Source organism: Nanorana parkeri, unplaced genomic scaffold (assembly GCF_000935625.1).
Source record: "Nanorana parkeri isolate BGI_ZX_2015 unplaced genomic scaffold, ASM93562v1 scaffold75, whole genome shotgun sequence".
NCBI lineage: Eukaryota > Metazoa > Chordata > Amphibia > Anura > Dicroglossidae > Nanorana > Nanorana parkeri.
In genome coordinates this window covers 2,201,799-2,225,748 of record NW_017306343.1, presented here as the reverse complement: position 1 = coordinate 2,225,748, position 23,950 = coordinate 2,201,799, and the positions used below count along the sequence as shown (strand labels likewise).

Sequence of the window (23,950 nt, the reverse complement as noted above, 5' to 3'; positions counted from 1 at the left end):
TGACAGGTAAGTGTGTGTGTGTGTGTGTGTGTGTGTGTGTGTGTGTGTGTGAGGGGGGGGGCGGAGGAGTCAAAAAGCTACTGGGCATTTTTTACACCCAGCCTTTAATACTACTTTAAATAGAGTTTGTGGGGAACAAGATTAGTATCTGTGCAACAAAGCTCATCAGCAGACAGATGTCTGGGTTTCTTATTAGTTTGTTCACTGGCTATAGTAAAAGGGGCTGGACAAAGTTGACAAAGGTGCCTTATGCTTTTGACTAGGCTGATCATGAAGCTAGTTCAGTTCAATGATTTGAGAGCCATTTCTGGATGCGAGAACTATACAGCTACATTATTAGTAAAATACAGGTCAATAGAGAAACAGGTACTTCTTTGGATGTTATACTGTCACACTACCTTAACCTTGGAAAAGTATGCAGAAAAGTCAGATAAATGTTGGAACTTGTCATCTACCTACCTGTTCCTGGTCAGTAACTCGAGTATCCAATATTATGGGGCAGGGGTTAGCAACTGCTGCCCCCATGTTTTCTCTTTTAAGATGTTTACGTAGGCTCTTGAACACGTACATATAAGAAAGAAAGGGCAGGCTATCAAAGGCCTTCAAAAACCTTTTTCTTTTGCATTTGTACACACTAGGGCCTAGTGCCTATTTTCTTGGGGTCTGAGGTCTACAAACTTTTTGAATGTTGACTGGGTATGGTGCTTAAATAGAAAGCCTACATCATTTCTACAAAAAAGCAGTCCAATATGTTCAACAGAATATCAAAACGTAGACGAGAAATTGGCCTAAATTTCTTTTTGGTACAGTGTACGTTTGGAATAACTAATGGTGACTCAATTTATGCCCCCTGGTTTAGAATTTACAGAGCACTCTTTATCTTCCCAAGTCCCCCTAACAGTTTTACTACCTGTTGATCCATTATTTACTGGGCAGGCTGTAAATAATGGATCAGGGTTAAGATACACTTTAACTGGAAGAAGCATGGCTGGTGAGAATATAACATTGATATGTATATCCACCTAGTATGCAAGAATTTTCCACAACAACAAAATGGAATGCAAGGGAAAAAAAATCACACATGACCTAAATAAAAAAAAAAGGATGCTGTAGAATTCCATTCAGTCATTGCTTGTAGATCTCCTGCATTAATATCTTCACTGTGGTGATACGCCTGTTATCCTGGAATCTGGAGTAATTGACAAAATCTGTACCTAGTTTGACATTAGCAAATACTAGCACAGTCAAGTATTTTTAAACAGATTAAGTGACGTGTTTCCTGTGTGTGGGGGAGGAGATTCCATCTCGTGATGCTGTCCTGGAAGACGTTATGGGAAAGTCATTTCAGATTGACTACATAGTGTAGGTACAGGTTTTAGATTTAAGTTCAAGGGAAAAGAAAGCCCCTGTGTAACATGCCACAGATCCCTCCTATTCTAATTCATTCTCTTCCAATCTATTCTAATTTGCACAATGCCTGGCAAAATTTGGAAGTCATGAAATTCCTTTTTAGGATATTTTACAGATATTCTTATTAAAGAATTTCCAGAACCTAATTGTGTAGTCTAAAAATAAAATGGAATGTAGTGTTTATGATTTATATGTTCCAACCTTTTTACAAATCTTTATTCAGATTATAAATACCAAGAAAAAAAATCTACTTAAGTAGGGTATTCAAATGCAGTAGCTGAAACTACATAATTGTGTTCATTATAATGTGAATAGTAAAGAGCATTGGGCTATATAGCATCCAAATACATTTATTTCATTCTGTGAGAAACATGACCACCTGAATGTTTAAAAATGAGCATGAGCAATGAGAATGTGTATTACTCTTTTTTTTGCAGAGTCTTGTAGGTAAAGAGCAAGAGTACCAATTCAAAACTAAAAACTTTGTTGTGGTAAAGGGATACATAGCGTGCCATCAAGGAAGTGGCAGATTGTCTACAGTACTGTTCACCAGAAAATACGTCATATAACCCAACTGTTCCATTACCCAGAAGGAAACAAAATTTATATTCCTGTAATTGAGTTCAATAATGCCACTCCCTGAGAGTTCCTCTGTTCCTTCAGTCCAAAGACAATGAAATTCAGCAGCTGCTTATAACATTTATAGAGGAAGTCACTACTGGTGTCATACTGAACAGGACAATAGATTTATAGCTAAGCAATACAGGAGATGGTTTTCTGTCACTCATGTAGGGAAAATTTCCTCATACTGCATTCTGAAAGTTTTGAGTACTTACTGGTCACCAAGCTGAGAACTACTTCACGTGTTACTTAGTTTTCAACCAAGCTGGTCAACCTGGCACCCTTGCAATGAACCTAAAATGGTGATGGGAACGTTTCTGCCTTCCTGATTTTACAGAATTATATTGAATTTCTACACAGTACCAACTGCCCCAGAAACCATGTTTATTATATTTTTGATGTCTTCAACATTTTGCATTTTCAGAAGACAGCATGTTTCCCTTTTATTAGGACAACAATGTTTTATTTTTGTTTTGAAATCACAGAATGTACTCTCCTAAATCTGCAAGCAGATATAAAACAGATATAGCCAACTCTTCAATTTAAAAATCAGAAATTGAAGGCACTCAGAGTCCACATCTCCAAACATCAAATGACAAATATAAATAAATAAGTCCACTTTCCAATGGGATGAAAAACACATCACATACCTGGATACCAAGATCACCCCAGCAACTTCCTTAAGGCAATCTTCCCACTACTCCTCCAAGCCAGAAAACGAAGATGGACCAAGGACTCTTCTACTCGGCTCGGGAGAAATTACCCTCTTGAAATGAATATTCTCCCGGTCTACCTCTTCTAGACCTTACCAATAACAATTCCACCTTCGTTCTTAAATGAGATGAAGTTCCTCTTCAATGGCAAACATGGCTAACAAAAATCTCTCAAAGCTCATGCTACCATAGGCCCCCACCCTGAAGGTTGTATCCAATACTCACCTCATCTCCTCACAAGATAAGTTACAGCCATGGCCCCAGTATTGGAAAACCCCAACTTCCGACTTGGTTTACTCAACAAACAGTTCCTACTACTTCAGGCTAACAAATCCAGGCTAACATATCCAGATTCAAAGACTGCAGAACTCGCTCTCCAACGTACATGCGACTACGCTTTCCCTAACCAAATGAAAAAAATACTACAAATAAGCCATTACTTGACCTTTCTATGCGAAATGACCTAGGTCAAAAACAAATTCCCTATGAAACGAGGTAGGTACTTTGTGACATTCTCCAGCACAAACCTACACCCTCTTGACATGTCCCCCAGACCAATAGTGCCCACATTTGCTCCTCAAGTAGGAAAGAGACCAAAAAGGTAATTTCTCTCCTAAACGGTACTTGGCCCATCTCTCCTCCATCTTTAGCAGACTCGGTCTCTTTGGGAGATGACCCAGCCGCATATCTTCTTCTATTAAAGTAGCTCCCCAGAAACCGATAAAAACACTTCTTAATGATTCAAAGAATATAACTGTAGCCCTAAATGACCAGAATAAAAATTTTCAGAAAAACATGGCTCTACTGGATGGAATTTTACATTCCCAGGATATAGGACTCCGATATGGAGCATATAACTACTAGAAAACATTCTTATTTTCCGCTTCCCTCTCTTCATCTCCCCCCTGTCACATTGAGGTCGGCTTCTGACTGTCCTCCCTTTTTCCATACTATATTATGAATGTCTCAATTTTAAAACAAGAACACCACACCAGAGACAAGTATAGCTGTTTAATGTGCTATTAAACAGCTGCTAATGTAACGACTTACCTTAAATGATGCCTCTTAATCCAATCATCATCTTTCCAGGAGTTTTTAGCTGTCCCTCCAGCGCTGGTGCGGGTCTCCAATCCAGCGCCGACTCTTCTGTCCTCCTCTTCTCTGAAGTCCCACGATGTCTGTGCTGGTGCACACTGCTCCATAGACTTACCTTGTGTCTCTCCTCGTCCCCGGCCAAAGATCTGAACTGCGCATGCGCCCGACCCAAGATCCCTTGCGGCAGCCCGAGAAATTTTCAGATGTTCGGACGGGAGCGCGCGGCGGAGACACAGGTATTAACCCTTTGAAAAAGTTTATCGTTTTTCATACATCTACTGCTTGCTAGGGTTTAATAACCCTTTAATGAATCTCGGAAGGATTGCAGGGCTGTGACCTCATTTTAGCTACCTTTGTATACAACATGACATCTATGTATACTATGTCAGAAACCACCACAATCACGTAAATATAAACAAACCAATCACCCAAACCCCTAAAAACAATATAACTCATAAATCACCCTCTGAAATGTAAATATCAAATAAAGGTGGTGCATAAACCAACAAATGCATATAAATAAGGACTTAACAGGTATAATAGCAATATAATATAAATGCACTCAATGTTTGGTATATACAGTTGTGTGACAAATAAAGTACACCTTCTATGAATTCTATGGTTTTCAGGATCAGGACATAATAAAATTCTAGTCCTTAGCAGGTGTTAAAACTAGGTAAATACAACCTCAGATCAACAACAACACATACCATATTACACGGTGTCATTATTTATTTTATAAACAAAGACAAAATGGAAAAGCCATGTGTGAAAAACTAAGTGCACCTTCAATAGCTTGTAGAACCACCTTTAGCATCAAAAACTTGAAGTAGTTGTTTTCTGTATGACTATCAGTCTCTAACATCGTTGTGAAGCGATTTGTGCCCATTTTTCTTTACAATGCGGTTTCAGTTCATTGAGGTTTGTGGGCATTTGTTTATGCACAGCTCTCTTAAGGTCCCGCCACAGCATTTCAATCAGGTTGAGGTCAGGACTTTGACTAGGCCAATGCAACACCTTGATTCTTTTGTTTTTCAGCCATTCTGTTGTAGATTTGCTGGAGTGCTTGGGATCATAAAGGTGGCCATACACTTTACAACCCTCACAAGACTTTTGTCTTGCGAGGGTTGTAAAGTACTTAAAAAAACGTACGATCTGCCCGTCTTGGACAGGCAGATCGTACTTGGGATCATCGCAAGCCCGCCCCCTTGAGGGGCGGGCTTACGATGACTGTAATGAGGGACGGGCTTACGATGACTAAGGAGGGGCGGGCTTACGATGACTGCAAACGGGCTGTGCGCACACCGGCCCGTTTGGCAGTTGTCGAACCAGCAGGCCACTAACTTGCCGAGAATCGTGCAGTGTATGGGCACCCTTATCCTGTTGCATGACCCAATTTCAGCCAAGCTTTAGCTGTCGGACAGATGGCCTCACATTTGACTCTAGAATACATTGTTATACAGAGGGGTCGACTCAATGACTACAATGTGACCAGGTCCTGTGGCTGCAAAACAAGCCCAAATCATCAGCCTTCCCCCCACCGTGCTTGACAGTTGGTATGTGGTGTGCTGATAAGCTGTGCTTGGTTTTCGTTAAACCTGACACGGTGCATGGCCAAATATCTCCACTTTGATCCCGCCTGTCCAAAGGATATTGTTCAAGAAGTCTTGTGGTTTCTTCAGATGCAACTCTGCAAACCTAAGCCACACTGCCATATTCTTTTTAGAGAGGAGAGGCTTTCTCCTGACAACCATTCCAAACAAACCATACTTGTTCAGTCGGTTTCTAAATTGTATTGTCATGAACTTTAACATGCTGAGGCCTGTAGAGTCTGAGATGTCATTTTCCTGAGCATTTCACATTCTGACTTTGGGGTGAATTTGCTGGGACGTCCACTCCTAGGAAGATTGGCAACTGTCTTGAATGTTTTGCGCTTGTGAATAATCTTCCTCACAAGCCCTAATGGGCTTTTAATTGTTTGGAAATGGTTTAGAAAAACCCATCCCAGATTGAGGGTTAGCAGCAATTGCTTCTCTAAGATCATTGCTGATGTCTTGCCTCCTTGGAATATTGCTAAAACACACCTGAATGCTCCAGACCAGCAAACTGCTAAAACTTCAGCTTTTATAGAGGTGGTCAATTAATCAAGCACATTTGTTTAGCAGCAACTGGCTGCTATTTAGGCCTCATTCACACACGAATTGGCCTGCACGTACAGCTCCGTGCTGCGTGCGGGGCCGTAACCAAGTAGCTGCCGGGAAGGACAGGTGCTGCGTTTGATTAGAACGCAGCCCCCGTCCTTCTCTATGGGGCTACGCGGCCGTACGCCCCCCTACACTCACCCTACACTCACCTCATTTGCAGGTCCGTAGGGGTGCGGGTGATCGCATTCATACGCCAGAATGGAACATGTATGCGTCCCGGCCAGAAAACCCGCACCCCTACGGACCTGCAAATGAGGTGAGCGTAGGGGGGCGTACGGCCGCGTAGCCCCATAGAGAAGGACGGGGGCTGCGTTCTAATCACACGCAGCACCTGTCCTTCCCAGCAGCTACTTGGTACGGCCCCGCACGCAGCACGGAGCTGTACGTGCAGGCCGATTCGTGTGTGAATGAGGCCTTAGGTTAATTCCTGTGGAGGCAGCAAGAGTGCACTTACTAACTTCTCCATTTTGGCTTTAGGTTTGTAAAATTAATAATGAAATGGTCTAATATGTCTTTCATCTGAAGGTTGTAATTACCTAATTTAAAACCTGCAAAGGACCAGATGATTTTTTATGATGTCCCAATACTTAAAACTAGGGATGCACCGATACCGGTATTTTGGTACTGAGAATTTTTTTTTTCGGTACTCGCCGATACCAATTACCGAGTACCGGAAGTCCCATTCAGAAAGCCAGGCGGTGTGTAATGACTCGCCACCTGACTTCCTGATTAACCGGGAAGCCAGGCAGCGTGTAAAGACTCTCCACCCGGCTTCCCGATTAACAAGAAAGTCTGTCCCCACTCACCTCGGCATGTCCAGCCTGTTACCCCCGGGGAGCTTCTACAGCCAGGAGCGGCCTTCCTCTGGTACCCAGCCAGAGCCATCTTGCTGGCCAATCATGGAAGCCGTGCAATTAAGTGGCGCCCTGGTATCTGATTGGCCGGCAGGCTGGCCAATCTGGTCGGGAAGCTGGCCAATCAGGAAGCCGTGCAGTGCGTCATTACACTCTGCCTGGCTTCCTGATTGGCTGGGAAGTCAACTCCATGCTCTATCTTCAGAAGTGACGAGATAACATGGAGCCGATTCCCAGCCAATCAGGAAACCGGGCAGTGTGTAATGACTACTGTCTGCACTAGTATCGGTGCATCCCTACTTAAAACCATAGAATTCAAAGAGGGTGTTCTTTCTTTTTCACGTATGTGGGTGTGGGTGTGTATCAACCCATCCCCTACTTAGCTGAAATGTTTTGGGTTTTGTTATTTTTAATTTGGCACAGCTGTGCATGAATTTGCGAATGAAAAAAAACACTGCCACTGCAGCAGAGGGGATTGTAGTTATCAATGGGAGTACAAGTGTGATGATGCTACCGCAGTTGTAGTCCATTAATATCTTTCTCCATAACCAAAGGTCTATACCTCAGTATGGACAGGGGCTTGAGGAAGAGCCTGCAGGAGCACATTTTTTTTCTTTTTGCTAAATGGGATAGTTTATTATTTTTTTCTTTTTGCAAAAATTTGAATATGCCCTAATAAAGTTTTGCAGAATTTCCAGTCTCTTGGTCAACAATCACACACCTTAGTCTCAATTCACAAAATTAAAATGCCAGAATTAATCATCTCATCGGTTCTAGCAGCCCAAGCAGAACATCTAAAGTGGGCTCCTTCTCCTCCCAAACAGCATTTAGCTATTTAAGGGTTTACCACCAGTTAACAATTACAGTTCTCAATTAAAGAAAAAACTCCAGAAATTAAATTTGACCCTTGCATTGGGGCTAGCCCTGCACGGGTTAATTGCTCAGTCTTCTCTAGGGGCCGGAATACAGAAGATATGGGCACCTTATCTTCATTCCTGTGGTGGTCAGCACTCACTTCTCTGCCCCTATGCTCCCGCTTTGGCACGTCCCTCAGCATCCTCACGTCTAATGCAGACGTGACGGTTAGTGTTGGTAACTTAACAGTTCCCTAAACCACCAGAGCCCAAGGGAGAGGGGGCTGCAGGGACTGGTCTAGCAGCCAGGTGGAATCAAGGATCAGGCGAGTATATGTTCTTTAATCCAGCCCCTAGACCAAAATAAGCAGATACTATGTTAATTTCTGGAGTTCTTTAAGTTTCTGCAGACTGACAAATTCTGTCTAAATTTCCAAATGTGCTGTATTGAGAAAAAAAAAAAAAAAACACACCATACGTGTGTACAAGCTAGAGCTAGTTGTATGGCAGAAACAAAAAAGCCGCCACTCCTGCTATGGACAGTCTTTAGAATAATTCCTCCACAACCATGATTGGGACACTTGATGGCTGCCAGCTGGGTCTGGACAGTAAAACAGAGAATCTCTTTACAATATACTGTAATTCCTAAAGTGAATAATATCCTAATGTATGTTTTTGTTAGGTATAGTATTAAATTACACAATACCCTGCACACTTTATTTTGAGTAGCACTGACATCTAGTGGTCTGAACGACACGATACATACTACAAAGGCAATATTTTTAACAGCTGGTGAAAAACCTGCATTTTATATTTGATCTATTTTAACAGTTTTTTGCCTCTGGTTTTTCGACAACTTGAAATTACAAAGTTACAAAATGTTTAAAACATGTAAAACAAGTTAACCTGTTTTTAACTTGGTTTACAAGCTCCCTGGAGACTGTGCTCTTCCTTGTGAGCTTGTACTGGAGAGGAAGTTCAGTCAAGCCGAGCTAAGATAACTGGAGCCAGTTATTCGGAAACATGATGACTAAGTACTCGGGCAAAAATCTAAAGAAACGATTTGCTGGGCAATGTATGCGTTTAATCTGGATTAATGATTTAAAAAAAGTGCAAGAGTTTAATACTACTTTAAGTTGGCTACACTGCTTTACCAACACGAAACTTCTGAGAAAAATGACTCTTCTGAGTAAATGAATATATGTCATCAGCAGCTGACAAGGCGCTAATCACAGCCATTAAAAATCTGGTCATCTTCCTTTTCACTCATAACTGAGTTCTCTTCAGTTTGTGAATGAACAGGAAGAGCTCTGTTCAGAGCACTTCCTATTCAGTATTAGTGAGTACTGGAGTTGCATAGAAAAAGAAGATTCGGAACTCAATCTCTTTCTCCATCTCCAAAATTGAGATTTTAGGGATCTGTTTTAAAGCCCCCTGAAATTACTGTTAAAAAAAGTTAAAATAAAAATGAAATAGAACCCCCACCTCACACACGCGCACAACCAATGGGCGGGCATTATGGTGCAAATAACGCAAGCATGTTAAACATTCATTGAACTATAAGCATTGAAGTGCTTTGCAAAGCATTTTAACATGCTGCTTTGTAATAAAATGCATACCTGCATTATTTTATCGCAACACAACGTACACCAAAGAAGCACAAACGCAGCACTTCTGATCAGGCCAACCTTCAGACTTTTTAGCATAAGTTGCTTGTTTATAGTTTTGCGTACCATCAATTTTTACCCTTTTGCGAAAAAGCTAAAAATTGTATATTTAGAAATACTTGTTATTAACTCAATAGTTTTATCTTTAAGATTTAGGGGGAAATTTGGAAGTTATGTTTTTGTGTGCGCTTATGATGTAGTATATCTTTGCTAGAAATATTGTTTTGATAAACGTTTGTGCAACTATCACTGGTTCCTTAAAGTCAGTAGCACCAGATTTTTATACTATTGGCCCTGTGCTATCAGAAAACAAAATGATTTGGATTGGGGGTCGGTCTTTTAGAAAATCTGAAAGATGCAAGTGAAAAGGTATAAAGTTAATATTTGCAAAAATGGTCCAGGGACATTAGGTTGAAAAGTGGAGAGCAGGGCCTGGCAGTAAAAGGATTACATAGGTGTTGTAATACAAACCCTATAGGAGAACCTGCATAATTATATGGCTTTATAAACCTATTTCCTACAATTGTCACACAGATTAAATCATCTGATCTTAACAGCTCATCGGGTTACATGCCGAGTGACTACAGTCATGTGTAAACACATTTATAAAACGATTGGTAAAACTTGTTATCTATTCCAATAAAAACATGCAGCAAGCTATATGGTATGATTCTAGCAGCAAACAGATGAAATCAGAAATACTTTAAGAATAGAGAGCTAGCATAAAATTAGACAGCTTTCAGGAAGCAAGCTGATAAAAGTTAAAAGGAGATCTATGAGGTGAGTGCTTTTCACTCACCTCATAGTTCTAGCCAACCTGTGACAATGAGACTGTCACAGGTCAGCTCAGTAGATCGGGAGGTGAGCGAACACATACCGGCGTTCGCTCGCCTCTCGATCCTGTCACGGCTCTCTGCCGTGACAGGGGAGGGGCTGGATTCCCCCCTCCCCGCTCCGCCAGCGCTGACTGGCGGAACGTACGGGGGAGATAGCGGAACAGCTGGCTCTGCCTTTAGATAGGCAGAGCCAGCTGTCAGTCACGCAGCTGGGCGGATGCTGGCACAATTGTCGGGATCCGCTTCAGCCGCGGCGTCTCAGTATACCGCGAACTACAGCTCGCGGTATACAGAGCCTAGGGTGACGGGAGGACACTAGTTTGTGTCCTCCCGTTACCCTAAGGAGAACTATGGGGAAAAGACTTAACCCCATAGTTCTCCTTTAAGTACTCAACAAGAATTAAATATCCACTTACTAAACCAAGGAAGATTAATGTGTCTTTGCAAAACACAAGCGAGTAATTAGTGGTTTGCATTCTCCAAGTATGAATCAATATGTACTCTATGCATGATATAGTCACAGTAAAGTTGAATTTAACAATGGCTAAGATGGATTTACAGATTACATAAAGAAATGTGCATTGCTTTTATAAAGAAACTTGGTAAGCTGCCAACAATTATCAGTAAGAGAACTTAGCAGATAACACTTCTCTTAGAAATCAGCAGCTTTCCTGTTTTTACAAACAAAAACCAGAGTTAAAGAACACTTATCCAATGATATACTCACAGCTGCTAATACCCAAAAGATGGAGACATACAAATAAGGACTGTGTAGGAGCGCATCGACATGTAACGCAATAACACCGCCAAATACTGCAGACATTCCAACCACCACCTCGACAATCTGAAAAACACACCAAAAAGAGTAAACAAGCCCAAGAAATGTATTTAAAGATTCAACACAGGCAAAGTCTACTACTTACAGAGAAAAACTTCATCATCCTTGCAGGAAACTGCACATGTCTTAGATTTTTTGAGCTACCACAGGTTGTACCCTATAGAGGGAGAGAAATGAGAACAAGACATTTCCAGATATTATGTGAACCAATGAATATGATCTTTATAAGTAGGAAAATATAGACTTGAAATTCCAGTCAACCTTCTGAACAGAGAGGAGCTTCTCTGTATAACAGGACTGACTCCCGAGTGCTCAGTAATCCTGTAACCACGCATACATTTCATTAAATTTTTTATTTTCTCTCAATGGGGCCCGCAATAAAGTGACACGAAACTCAAGAGATACATCTTAAAGATGCATTCAAATACCTTATCAACAAAAATGGATCTAATTTGTGTGTCACTCGGCTGTAGATCCTCAAATCATCTCTGAATTGGTGCTGACACTGTCCTTCCTTCTGGAGGGTGGCTACTTATTCCCCTACTGTGCGTGTTGTAAAGCAGCCATGGTTCCAAGCTCACTCCAATGATGGACTACAATCTTACATTTAGTTTACTAATTTGTATTGAGATTGTAGTCCATCACAGGAGTGAGCTTGGAGTGATGGCTACTTAACAATACACAGGGACCATGGGGAACAAAAGTAGCTACCCTCCAGAAGGAAGTACCGTGTAGCAAAAATTCAGAGATGATTTGAGAATCTACAGCTTAGTGATACACAAATAAGATATATTTGTTAATAGTTAAGGTACCTGAATGCATTTTTAACCACTTCCAGGCCAGCCGTAGTAAAAAAACGGCCGGCCCGGAGCTCTCTAGATCTGAGCAGGCGTCTTTAGCGCGCGAGCGGGAAACAGCCGAAATTTAAAAACAGGCAGTGGTGCCTTTGTACTGCAGCGCTGAATACTGAAAAATGGCCTGGCCAGGAAGGGGGTCTAAACACCTGGTCTTCAAGTGGTTAAGATTTAATTCCTGAGTTTAGTGTCACTTTAGCATAGTACACTATACAAGAGTTTAGTATGTAGTCTTAAGTAACCAGCGAAGGCAGGGTTCATTCACACACTAATCATCGGTGGTTGTAAAAACTAGTGTTTTTTGGAGCTAGCCTATCATTCCTTGGCAAAAAGGCTTCAACAAAAGCCACGCATTACTTGTTTAATATTTTTTTATGACACACTTACAAACATCTTACTATTAATAATGTTTATTAATATATTAGTGGATATAAATGCGTTTCTCTGCGGAAATGTAAATAAGAAATCTATTTAGACAGCTAAGATTCCAAATATTCATCAAATGTTTGAAAGTGTCAAAGTAATACTACTCCATCATTGGGAGATAAATGTTAACAGCACAAAATAAATGTCAACAGGGAAATAAAAATGTCTTATTGCAAAAGAAGTTCTGTCAATTTTATTAAAAGAACTGATGAACACTGCACAAAATAACAGAGGAAAAACAAAAATGGTCATTACTCACTCTTTTCTCAGGGCAGCAGTCCACCCGTGACCTTGCAGAAATTATCACTGTAGTTGCCATCAAAATTTCCATCAAAATGAGGAGCATCAAGTTGAAATTTATCTAGGGGAAATTATATTTTTTTTAAACCAGAGGTGATTAAAAATTAGTTCTAATTTGATGTTTAGGCACCGTCCAAAAAAACAAACAAATCCTACTTGCTACATTTTTGGTGCAGTTTCTAGTACGCATATCCCCCCCATAGGAATGAAGGTACTGCATGTCAAAATGCATGACAAATCCAACAAATAAAGAATGTGGAATAGGCCTCTAGGAAGAGCTGATCATTTATATAAAATCAGATCGCCCGGAGCCAGGGTAAAATAGAATTGATTCTTAATTTCAAGGAATCTCAGAGGCCAGCAACTGTGGAACTGTAGTTTGATTTGTAATTGCTCTTGAATAGAAACTTAATTCACAAAGAAACTGTTTTAGCCTGACATATTCAGCAGTGACCATATACTGTTCTGCTTTTGGAATGTTTCCAAACTTGGATGTTTACAGTGCAGTCACAGACTGATGGTTTCTGACCACCACAAATGGGAGACCTAGCTGTTCTTTGTAGGCTCAATGGCCTGCAGTGGTGGTTGCAGGTCATTAGTTACGCTGAATATTGGAATGATGCTGAAAATGCTTTATTTGTAACCAAACATCTGTATCTAAAATAAGTAAATATGTTTTATTAGTTATATTTGTGTGTGTTTGTCATTATTTGCATTATAAAAAGGAGGCTTAAAGTGACACGAAATCCAGGAGTTAAATTTCAAAAAATCATTCAAGTACCTTAACTATTAATAAAAATGTATCTTATTTGTGTATTACTCAGCTGTAGATCCTCAAATTATCTCTGAATTGGTGCCGACGTTGTCTGTCCTTCTGGAGAGTGGCTACTTTTATTCCCTATAGTGTGTGTGTGTGTTGTAAAGTATTTCACCGCTACAAGCTCACTTCTGTGATGGACTACAAGCTCAATACAAATTAGTAAACTAAATGTGAGATTGTAGTCCAACAGGGGAGTGAGCTTGGATCGGTGACTACTTTACAACACAGTAATAGCAAAAAGTTTCCCAGCACACTCACCAGCCAGCATGCAAAAAAAACTTGTCTCACCGCTAAGGTTAAACAGAGGTTTAGATACACGTCTTCTGCAGAAAATGTGACAGCCGCGCCAAGGCACCTCCATATAGTGCGGTCCTAACTCTAAACTGAGTTTCCATCTTGGTGCACATGTGACAAAAGATCAAATTGGGTGCAGGTTTGTCCTTAGCGGTAAGACAAGTTTGTTTTTGCATGCTGGCTAGTGAGTGTGCTGGGAAATTTTTTGCTAATTGATAAGTGCGTTTGCCATTTGTTTTACTTTCACACACACTATGGGGAATAAAAGTAGCCACCCTCCAGAAGGAAGGACAGTGTCAGCACAAATTCAGAGATGATTTGAGGATCTACAGCTGAGTGATACACAAATAAGATACATTTTTGCTAATAGTTAAAAGGTACGTGAATGCATTTTTGAGATTGTAATCCTGAGTTTAGTGTCACCTTAAATTAATCTGTTCGGATTATCTGTTTTATGTTGGGTTCAACGACAATACACCTAACGTCCCACCAAGTGACAGCCCTAAGTATTTATGAGAAAACAAACACCTGCAACAACCAAAATAATGAGGAAGAAAACTCAAATGGACACAGAGTCCCGTTTGCAAGGCCTGAATCCCCTGCTCTGCCTGTAACTGGCATACACAGAGCCGCTCTTCCATATTTATAAACATACCACAGTTAGTGGTATCTGTTCAGTCTTGCATAGACACTGAACCACTATTCACATGAAAGTCAAATCAAAGACACACTGAACCCTGTTCACATCGCAGTTAAATCATAGACTAGGAGAGTTTTCTTTTCCTGTGACAGATAAATACTAAACTCTGACTCAGTGGGGTTGATTTACTAACCTTATAAACACACCACGAACAAGTATACACCTCTGTAGTGTGTTCCCTCCCAGCATGATCTATGGGTGGAATCTAGACACCTTTGTAGTGTGTACACACCCAGCAGGTGTGTTGTGCAAAGCCCTGCATGAATTGCAAGGTGATGTTGTGTAAATTAGCTCTACGTTGTGTTGCTTGCGTTGATGAATGCAGGAAATGTAAATGCATGAGCATTTTTGTCTAAACTGTGATGCACTCATGTTTTTGGGACTTTATTTAGGTAGTGCAAAAAATAATGAAAGTCTCTCCATAAGTGGAATGAGGAACACTTAAAAACTGTCAAGAGGAAATAAGCTTTCAAAAACAAACACCTCTGGACAGTACAGAATGGTTGGAATAGTAGTTGTGCGCGAACATGCTGCTATTCAATTTACCAAGAAATTGCCTCCACACACGTGCAGTTGGCTCATACAGAGCTGAACATGTCAGTGGTGTGTAAGTTCCATATTTTTGAATACTGTTTTTAGCATTTTCAAAGTGTTTTTTGGGATGGTTGTAGGCATAGAGGTGAAGCAGCATTATATATGCATCATGTGCATGATTTTTCCATATATGGCATTAGTGGAAATATGCTTTTAGAGACTTGCATGGCGCTATTAGAGCGGCGTGTAGCCTATGGCGCATGCTGCATGATGCGCACGTACGTAAATACATAAAAATGCGCCATAACGGCGTGAAAATGTGACACGTTGCTCGTGTTTGGTTGATAAATACGTTTTGCTGTGTAAAAATGCACATGCACCTGGTGTGTTTAGGTTAGTAAATCCCCCCCAGTATGTCATATACATTAAAGTCTATGAGTACATACAGTACCTGGACCAAACAAAAGAATGAGTTGCTGTTCACAAGTCACATATATCAAATGCCTGAAGTACCTGATTCACGAATGACAACTAATGCCTAACCACTGCTTAACATGTCAACTATACCAAAGCCAAGAAACAGGTCTGTCTCAGCAGGAAAGACACTTGGTCACTACCCACGTATCAAAGGCCAAAAATGCATGCTTTGACTACGGTAAGCATAAACTGAGCCACTGCTCAATGACCAACATATGAAAATGTAAGTGCACCTACTCCATCTTGTCCAGGCAGTGAGCCAATGCTCACATGTTAATCCTGTACAAATGTGTTTTTTTAACTTTTAACTATTTGGGGCACAGACCCATGGCGCCACTGCTGTGGGTTTTATGCATTTAAATTGCACCTTTTCCAGTTTCTTTCAGAAAACGTTTTCCCATCTCTTCTCTTAATTTGTAAGTGGCATTGCAAGTGCTTTTGTTTAAATCTAAGTGGTCTAAATCTATGTTTACACTATTGAGTGGTAGAATTTTCTTTCCCGGGGGTATGAGGAAATGTTAAGCAGTGTTTGAAAACGTTCTTAGGCAAGAAGTGCAGTTGGTGGCATATATACAAAGATAGAGAGAGAGGAAGGAGAGTTTGGGAGAAGTTGGCATCCATATATGCTACAAGGAGGAGTGATTATGAGGAGCGGTATTTGACCATCTCATACATGGTCCACTATTTCTGCTGAGTGCGATATCCAGCACACAGGGTTTTGGAGCAGAGTGGAGTATCACTAGAAGCACAGTTGCTGTTGCTCAGAAAATTCAAAAATGGCTTGGCCAGCTGATTTGAAAAATGTTCCGTAGGGCTTGGCAGCGAAAGGGTTAAAAGCACACAGTGGACTTTATTCACATGTTGGGCACTTTTTTGTCACTTAGTATTTTTTCTACAGTTTATGTTGATCGAGTTTGTGATTGGAGATTATTATATAGCACACTTTCACCTAGGGTTTTTTTTTTCCACTTTGTTGCGTGCACTGTGTTGGGTTTGTGATATATGAATTAGAAGTGTTTATTCGCTTTTTACACTGTTGACACTACATATAGATTTAGAGGTGGGTTAGGGAATAGGTAGAAACGTGGATTGCTGCAGGATATTTATAATATAGGATTGCTGAAATTCAAGCTACTGGTGTCGGGGGGTTTGGGTTGGAAGATGACCCCCTTCACCACCATCATGTGTGGTCTCTAACAGGAGTTTACTTTATTCCAAGCCCAAGAACTCGGTCAATATTTCTTGCAAGTACATAGAATAATTTAAAGTAATTTAACCTTAATGAGACTCACATGCTGAAAACAAGTCTGCTACTTACATTAATTGCTGTTGGATTAATTGCAAGCTTGCAGCCATACCATATTAGGCATGTAGTAGTAATAGAAAATGTTGATACATGCAATATCTGAAAATGAGAGACCTGAAAAGATATGCAAACAATGTGTGAAATTACAATTGTAAAACAGAGGTACACAGAATCTGCTGTAAGCTAAATTAGAGAAAGGCATACACAGGGAATTTTCTTATTTGCAGCCTGAGATCATCATCAGCTGACTTCCAAGTGTCTTCTTATAGCTACTTTGTGAATAAACTGTTAAAGGCAATACATGCTACTATATTAGGCCAGTTGCCTAGTATATGTACAAATATCTAGCTGGGGGGAGCTGATAGCACCGATTATGTTGAAAGTGATGCTGTACTTAAAATAAACCTGTTTTTTTGTAAAATATGATTTATTCCAATTATATATTTCCACCAGTTTAAGGAAAACTATTTGAGAGTAAAAGGTACTCTTCCCAATGATTTAAGCTCTATAGCTCGAGAACTAAGCGATCACAAACCGCTGATTGCTCAGCTCGCAGCTTCTCCATGCAGAGAGCAATTAATGTCAGCCAGCTTTCCCTGCAGTGATTCCCCCCTCCCCTCTCTCCACTCCTCTAGCGCTGACTGGGAGAGACAGACGGGAGAGGGGGTGGGCACAGCTGACTCTTCCTTTAGAGAAGCAGAGCCAGCGGGATGAGTCAATCAGGCAGCGGGATGGATCCCAACTAGGGATGCACCGACACAAGCATCGGTATCGGCCGCGATACCGAGTATTTGCATGAGTACTCGTACAAATACTCCAATACATAAAACAAGCTCATGTCCAGAACAGTGTATTATTGTATAGTGTGGCACAGCTGTATCCAATTCTGCATACCTGGCTTTATATTATAAAGTTCTTATAATATAAAGCCAGGTATGCAGAATTGGATATAGCTGTGCCACACTACAGAGTGTTCATGTTCTTCATAATATTAAGAAACTGACCTAAAATCATGATTTTGTATTGCTTTAGAAAAAATTTGACCTGTCCCTTTAAGAAAAAGTATCGGTAATTGGTATCGGCGAGTACTTGAAAAAAGTATCGGTACTCGTACTCGGCCTTAAAAAAGTGGTATCGTTGCATCCCTAATCCCAACAATATTGTCAGAATCCTTCTCGGCTGTAGCGTGCTTCTACACGGTCAGCAAATAGCAGGCTACTGCAGAAGTGCAGGATCCATCAACAGATCTTCTACCTCATGCTAGTACCCACACAACAACTATAGAAGCTAGAAAAACCACACAAGCAATAATCACTATGTTTTCATGTTAAAACTAACTAGCTTGGTTAGTATAACTGACCAAAATAAACTAGAATAATCTAGAATAAAATAATTTTCTACTGCATTGGTGCTTAGGCCATTGCTAATTGGGTTGAACTTTAAAAATGTATAATTTATTATTAAAAAGAACTTACCACATTCTCCTTGTTTTTCAACACTGCAAAACTTACAACAGCGGAAGGTATACACTGAAAACAAAATAAACCGTTAGGACAGCATTTTAAAACAATATTATGAAATAATATAGACACAAATTTTCTATCATAAAAGGCTCAATGGCTCTGTTTACCTGTCTTACAAAAATGTAGGGTGCAGCATGTTCGACTAAATTCCCAGCCCTCGCTTACCTGACCTACCTTACCTAATCATGGACTTCTTCTTGCAGGCTCCTGTATGCATTTGAATTCGGGATGACTGTGCGTGGCTGTGCCTGGACAACCTCAATTAATTCACATGATCTGTGAATGAAAAAGACTACAAAAGTTCCATCTGCCACCGCAGCAGAGGGACTCATATTTCAATGGAGTACAAGTGCATGCATATTGCACTTGTAGTCCACCGATCACTTCCTCCAGCACCATAAGAGAAGGTTGTTACTGAGGTACTGAGGCTGGGAATATAGTCTACAGAAGCCTGGGCACTGCACACGCGATCCACTGAGCACAGATGCAGTGCTTTGCAGGCTCCAATACAAAAATGTATGAATGCAGTGTGGGTTCACTCACTTTTTTACAAAAGGTGGACTGTGCCTTTAAAGCAAACCTCAAGCCAAACAGCTAAATACCTGTCAAAAATGTTGTAACCCTGTTCCGTTAGGCCAGGGGTAGGCAACCTCAGCACGCCAGCTGTGATGAAACTTCAAATCCTATCATGTCTCTGGGAGTCATGGCTGTCAGTCTCACAATGCATCACGGGACTTCCACAACAGCTGGAGTGTCGAGGTTGCCTACTGCTGCATTAGGCTATGTTTGTCTCCCGAGGGTGCTGGATGCTGAATTAGCACATGCAGTGCCCCTACTCAGCCTGTGCTGCACCTCTGCTTAAAATGCTCTCATCAGTGGAATGGATCTAAGTACAAACATTGCCTTCCCTGGTAAACACATTGGGGGGAATTTATCAAAGCAATGGCGACAATTTTAGCCTCTTAGATCATTTTTTTTAATGTGCAAATCTGTCTTTTAACATATGCCCCTGTTTTCACCTGAGCTTGCACCACTTTTCCAACTGCACATTATTTCCACCTGTTTTGACCAGAGCTTGCACTACTTTTTCAACTACACGTTTTTTGCACATGTTTTCATCTGCACTTGTTCTGGGGCTGTATGAAACTGGAGCATCACCTAAGTAAACAATCACAACTTAAGAAGTCCCCATGACCACTTCTTCAAGAAGCGACAGTTACGTTTTTTTCCTGAAGTTACAAGTATTCTTTCCTGGAGTCTATTAAACCTGCAAATATATTCCATGCAAGTTCAAACACTTGCAATTGCTATGATAAATGCACTTCAGCACAGGCAATTCAATAATTCCAGGCAAAAGTAAAACCAATCCCCAAACTACTAATGCTAAAAACACTGCTACTGTGCTAACATCAGAGCAAGTCCACGGTATCCTAAAGAGACTATCGCTTTAAGAAAAAAATTGATGCTCACTCCTGCATTCATATTGACAATAGGGCAGGTAAACCTCATCACTACTAGAAAAAGTGCCAGATGTTTGCCAGTTAAGAACAGTCCAGCATTCACTCAATTTTGTGCTGAAATTTTGATATAACAGGCTTTGTTTTGTTGGAGATGGCAAGGAGTCTCCAATGGTGTATTTTGAGATTCTTCTTACACATAACAAAACACATAAGCAATGGGCAGGACTGGTGTACTACACCTATGGCTGGGCTAAAAAAAAAGTTCAATACTCTACTGGTTGCCATTGTGTGAATTTTGTTAGATCATCCACTGCCGGACAGAATTTTACTGAGGTTGATTTACTAAAGGAACAAAGCCTGCCTGCTTAGCAAAGTGAATGCTCAATGACCTTCGTGAATAATATAAAGTTGTGTTCACATTAATTAACCAAACATGTGCTAGCATGTGCTGTTTTATTAAGCCACTCTGTGACTTGTTGACTCATCCCGCTGGCTCTGCTTCTGTAAAAAAAAAATCAAATAGAAGCACCTTGCAAAAGAAAATTCTTAATACTTACCTCTGAAAACAGCGAGTCCAGACTTTGAACCAATAAAGAGCAAAAGCCTTAGGCCAAATTTTCACATCCATTACCCTTTCGTGTATGTCAATGCCTGGTCCACCGCTGTGAGCTATGGTTCTTTCCACCAGCCAATGTCTTGTAAAGATCTAGGGGCAGTAGGAGGATCAAAAGCTTGCGGCGAGGGACGCAGGTATCTGACACTCCAGATACGCTTGCGGTATACTGAGACCGTCGCAGCCGGGACGGATCCCGACATTACTGAGATCCACCCAGCTGCGTGACAGCGGGCTCTGCCTATCTAGAGGCAGAGACAGCTGTGCCTGCCCCCTCTCCCGTCCGGGAGCCGTGAGTGACAGACACAGCTCTCTGCAGGGACATGATCGGGTAGTGAGCGAGCAACAGTATGCGTTCGCTCACTTCCAAAACTATTGAGCCGACGTGTGACTGTCACACGCCGGCTCGAACTATGAGGATGAGTGAAAATCACTTGCCTCATAGTTCTCCTTTAATACAATATTACACAGGTACATCTGGTAGAGCAGTGGGCTGATGACAACCGGGACACGAGCATAATAAGTACTTCTAAAAAACAAGCAGACAATTGTATCATTTCCGTTATTCCTCTAAAATGTACCAATCCAATTCTTCAATGCAAAATAATATCAGCTGATAGTAAATAATACTGTGAATGCTTACAGATCCTGCAGCACACCTCAAATAGTCCATTTCAGAAGGGAACACATTTCCTAAGTAAAGTGAAAACCCAGACGTTGCAAGAAGACAACTCTGAAATAATCCCACCGCCTTGAAGAGCATAGGTAGTGACTCCAAGAGTTGTGCTCTCGGGGTACCCGCCAGCAGATGCGTTCTAAATTGCGAGAGCCAAAACTCCATGTTTCTGGCCACGCACGTGGTAGCCAGAGCCGGTCTAAGGTTCATCGAAGAAGAGTCCCACGCCCTTTTTAAAAGAACCTCAATCTTCTTATCCATGGTGTCTCTCAAAACCCCCATGTCCTCGAAGGCTAAGTCAGATTTCTTGGATACCTTTGCTAATAGAGCATCCGGTTGAGGAGATTTATTCCACACCAAGGCTGGATCCTCATCAAAAGGAAACCTCCTCTTGAGGTTCCCTGACTTCAGAGGCTTTCTCTCAGGCTCAGCCCATTCTTTGAGAATAGTCTCTGATAAGACCCTAATTAAGTGACGTGTTTCCTGTGTGTGGGGGAGGAGATTCCATCTCGTGATGCTGTCCTGGAAGACGTTATGGGAAATAAAAAGTTCACAAACTGAAAATATCAACAGATATTGATATTGAGTGAATGGGAGCAAGTGGGATTATTTGCCTATTAAGTTTACTTAGAAATAAATAACACTAATAATAAAGGCTAGAGCTGGCCATACATTGCTCAAAATTTGACCGGTCTGTGTCCCTGTTAGAACCTCCCTGTTCAACAAAAGTCATTTTTATCAACTTTTGTTGAAGGAGCTGGTCCGAACATTCTCGGACAAACAGTAACTGCAGCCATTCAGGTGCAGTCAGTGTTCGTTTATTCAGATAATCATGGAATACAATAGCCTGGTGGGAAGGGGGAGTGGGGTTCCACTATCCACGGTGTTTAGCATAGATGGGGGTATCAAGTGTTTTTTCTCACTCCATGTTTTTGAACAAGAAGTGTATGGGCAGCTTAGGGTGACAATGGCAAGTAAGCCATTGGTGCATGTGAAATCATAGGACTAGGTTGCCCAATGCTGCTGATGTGAATGAGCCCTAAATATCTTTGCCATCGAGAGACAGTGTATTGGACATGAGGACGCAGAGGAACATTTCATCGCCGGAGCAGATGGGGGAGAGAGGCTGCAGGGACCAATCCATGAGCCAGCTAGGTCTGAGATTCAGGTATTTTGGGTAATCCTACCGCAAGGGTTAGGTTTTCTTCATCCCAGAGTTCTTAATTAATGGGAATAACTGCACAGCAGCTCAAATGGCTACTACAACATCCATTGGCTACAACAGACCCGGTACAAAAGCCCTACCTTGTTCTCACAGGCAGATGACTTATGATCACTGTGTACTTATGGTCACTGTATACTACTGCCTCCCCTTCCAGTATAAGTAAATGTAACTGCTAAAAGCTAAAGCATGACTGCTTTTTTAAATCATTATTTACTGCACAACTTAAGTCCTCCAAATTCAATTAGAAGCTGATTACAAAATATTAACCAACTAGGTGATACATGTTAAAAATATTGTTTTGCAATATGTAAGCAATTCAAAAGTTACATATATGCTTTTTGAAGTCATAGACAGCACATACAAAACATTGTCATTTTAATACCTACCCCAATCAGAAGAGAAAACATCCAGGTTTTGTACTTAACACATGGATGTAACTTGTTAGGCAATTTCAGATCTGCATGGTACTTCTTATTCTCTTGTATTCCTTGTTCCAAAGTAGTCATCCTGTCATAACTATATTCTTCATTGTATCCATCTTCTCTAATCATACCGATCTAAAGAAAAGTACAAAGATGCCTAGAACTTGACGGCATTTTCAACATCAGGACTCCATATGTGATATCTAGGGACCTTAGGATTTACAGATGTAATTAAATAAATTTCTTTTAAATCCCTAGATCCAGACAAACTGCATCTCATACTCCTAGTGCATAAAAAAGGTTACAAACTCTGCAAGATATCATATACTATATATTAAAATGCAGAAAAAAAATATTTAATGCAACACAAGGAAACAAACTTGCGTGCAGATGCCAATGAGTGAAGCTAAGTTTGGCTTACCAACAGTGACCTACTTTGTACAACTGAAAGACAAAAAATAGAAAGAAAAACCCCAAAACATCTAAAACTTTGGTGTGAAACAAAAGCGGAACTAGTCACAGGTTTATCTTGAAGGTATAAACATTCCAGTACATACCTATATTTAGATGAGTATTAAAAAGAGCGTGCAGGGCGTTATACGCAGCTTGGATAAACTCTGCTCAGTGAATCATGGTATATTTGAAATGTTTGCTCTCAAGCTCTGCTGTGAAGCAACATCTATTCACATTTGGGACAAAAGCAGAGAAAAAAAACTTGTACTTAAGCCAGGGAACACAAGTGCCTCTTGAATTTTAATGAAGAGAAAAGACTGGAAGAGCCCTGAGTATTGCTATGATCGTATGGGAAAACTGTACAGTGATAAACAAAATCCTAAAGAGTGATTGTTCCATATAGACCTGATTTAGATTTGTGATCATGTAAATCTTTGTAAGCTACAACACAATGTTTTATTTCTGTATTAATGCATTTTATATAGTGTTTCTGTGACATTATTAAATATCCTGCACTTTGTCTTTCCTGATTTACTGTAGAGGTGCAGGTTACATCAGACCCTTTCTCGAAAATGCTCCACAGGGTCAACAGAACTAATACACAGATACCAAGAGCCTCTCCTATCCTCTGGGACTCCCTACCCCTACCTACAGATATCTCCTATTCTGTCCACCTTAAAGAATAAGTATGGGGAGAGTAAAATGTACTCTTCCCAATACTTGGAGGCGACATGTGACACTGTAGGTGTCACGTGCTGGCTCTATAGATCGAGAG

The 23,950-nt window shown here is 40.8% G+C and overlaps 1 protein-coding gene across 3 annotated transcripts in view; it reads right to left on the bottom strand.

Moving 5' to 3' along the window:
* The window catches only part of MLC1 (megalencephalic leukoencephalopathy with subcortical cysts 1), a 46,330-nt gene extending 22,963 nt beyond the window's left edge, over positions 1 to 23,367 (bottom strand). For 2 of the 3 annotated variants that reach the window (XM_018576732.1, XM_018576733.1), the window contains exons 1-8: positions 23,280 to 23,367; positions 22,687 to 22,857; positions 21,043 to 21,132; positions 18,279 to 18,332; positions 16,816 to 16,917; positions 12,632 to 12,733; positions 11,178 to 11,249; positions 10,982 to 11,098 (exon numbers count right to left, since the gene is read on the bottom strand). In XM_018576732.1, coding sequence (XP_018432234.1) covers positions 10,982 to 11,098; positions 11,178 to 11,249; positions 12,632 to 12,733; positions 16,816 to 16,917; positions 18,279 to 18,332; positions 21,043 to 21,132; positions 22,687 to 22,851 — 702 coding nt within the window. In that variant the 5' untranslated portion in view covers positions 22,852 to 22,857; positions 23,280 to 23,367. The remainder of the gene's footprint in view (positions 1 to 10,981; positions 11,099 to 11,177; positions 11,250 to 12,631; positions 12,734 to 16,815; positions 16,918 to 18,278; positions 18,333 to 21,042; positions 21,133 to 22,686; positions 22,858 to 23,279) is intronic. The other variant, XM_018576734.1, reaches the window with a different exon arrangement.
* Between the last annotated feature and the right edge of the window lie 583 nt (positions 23,368 to 23,950).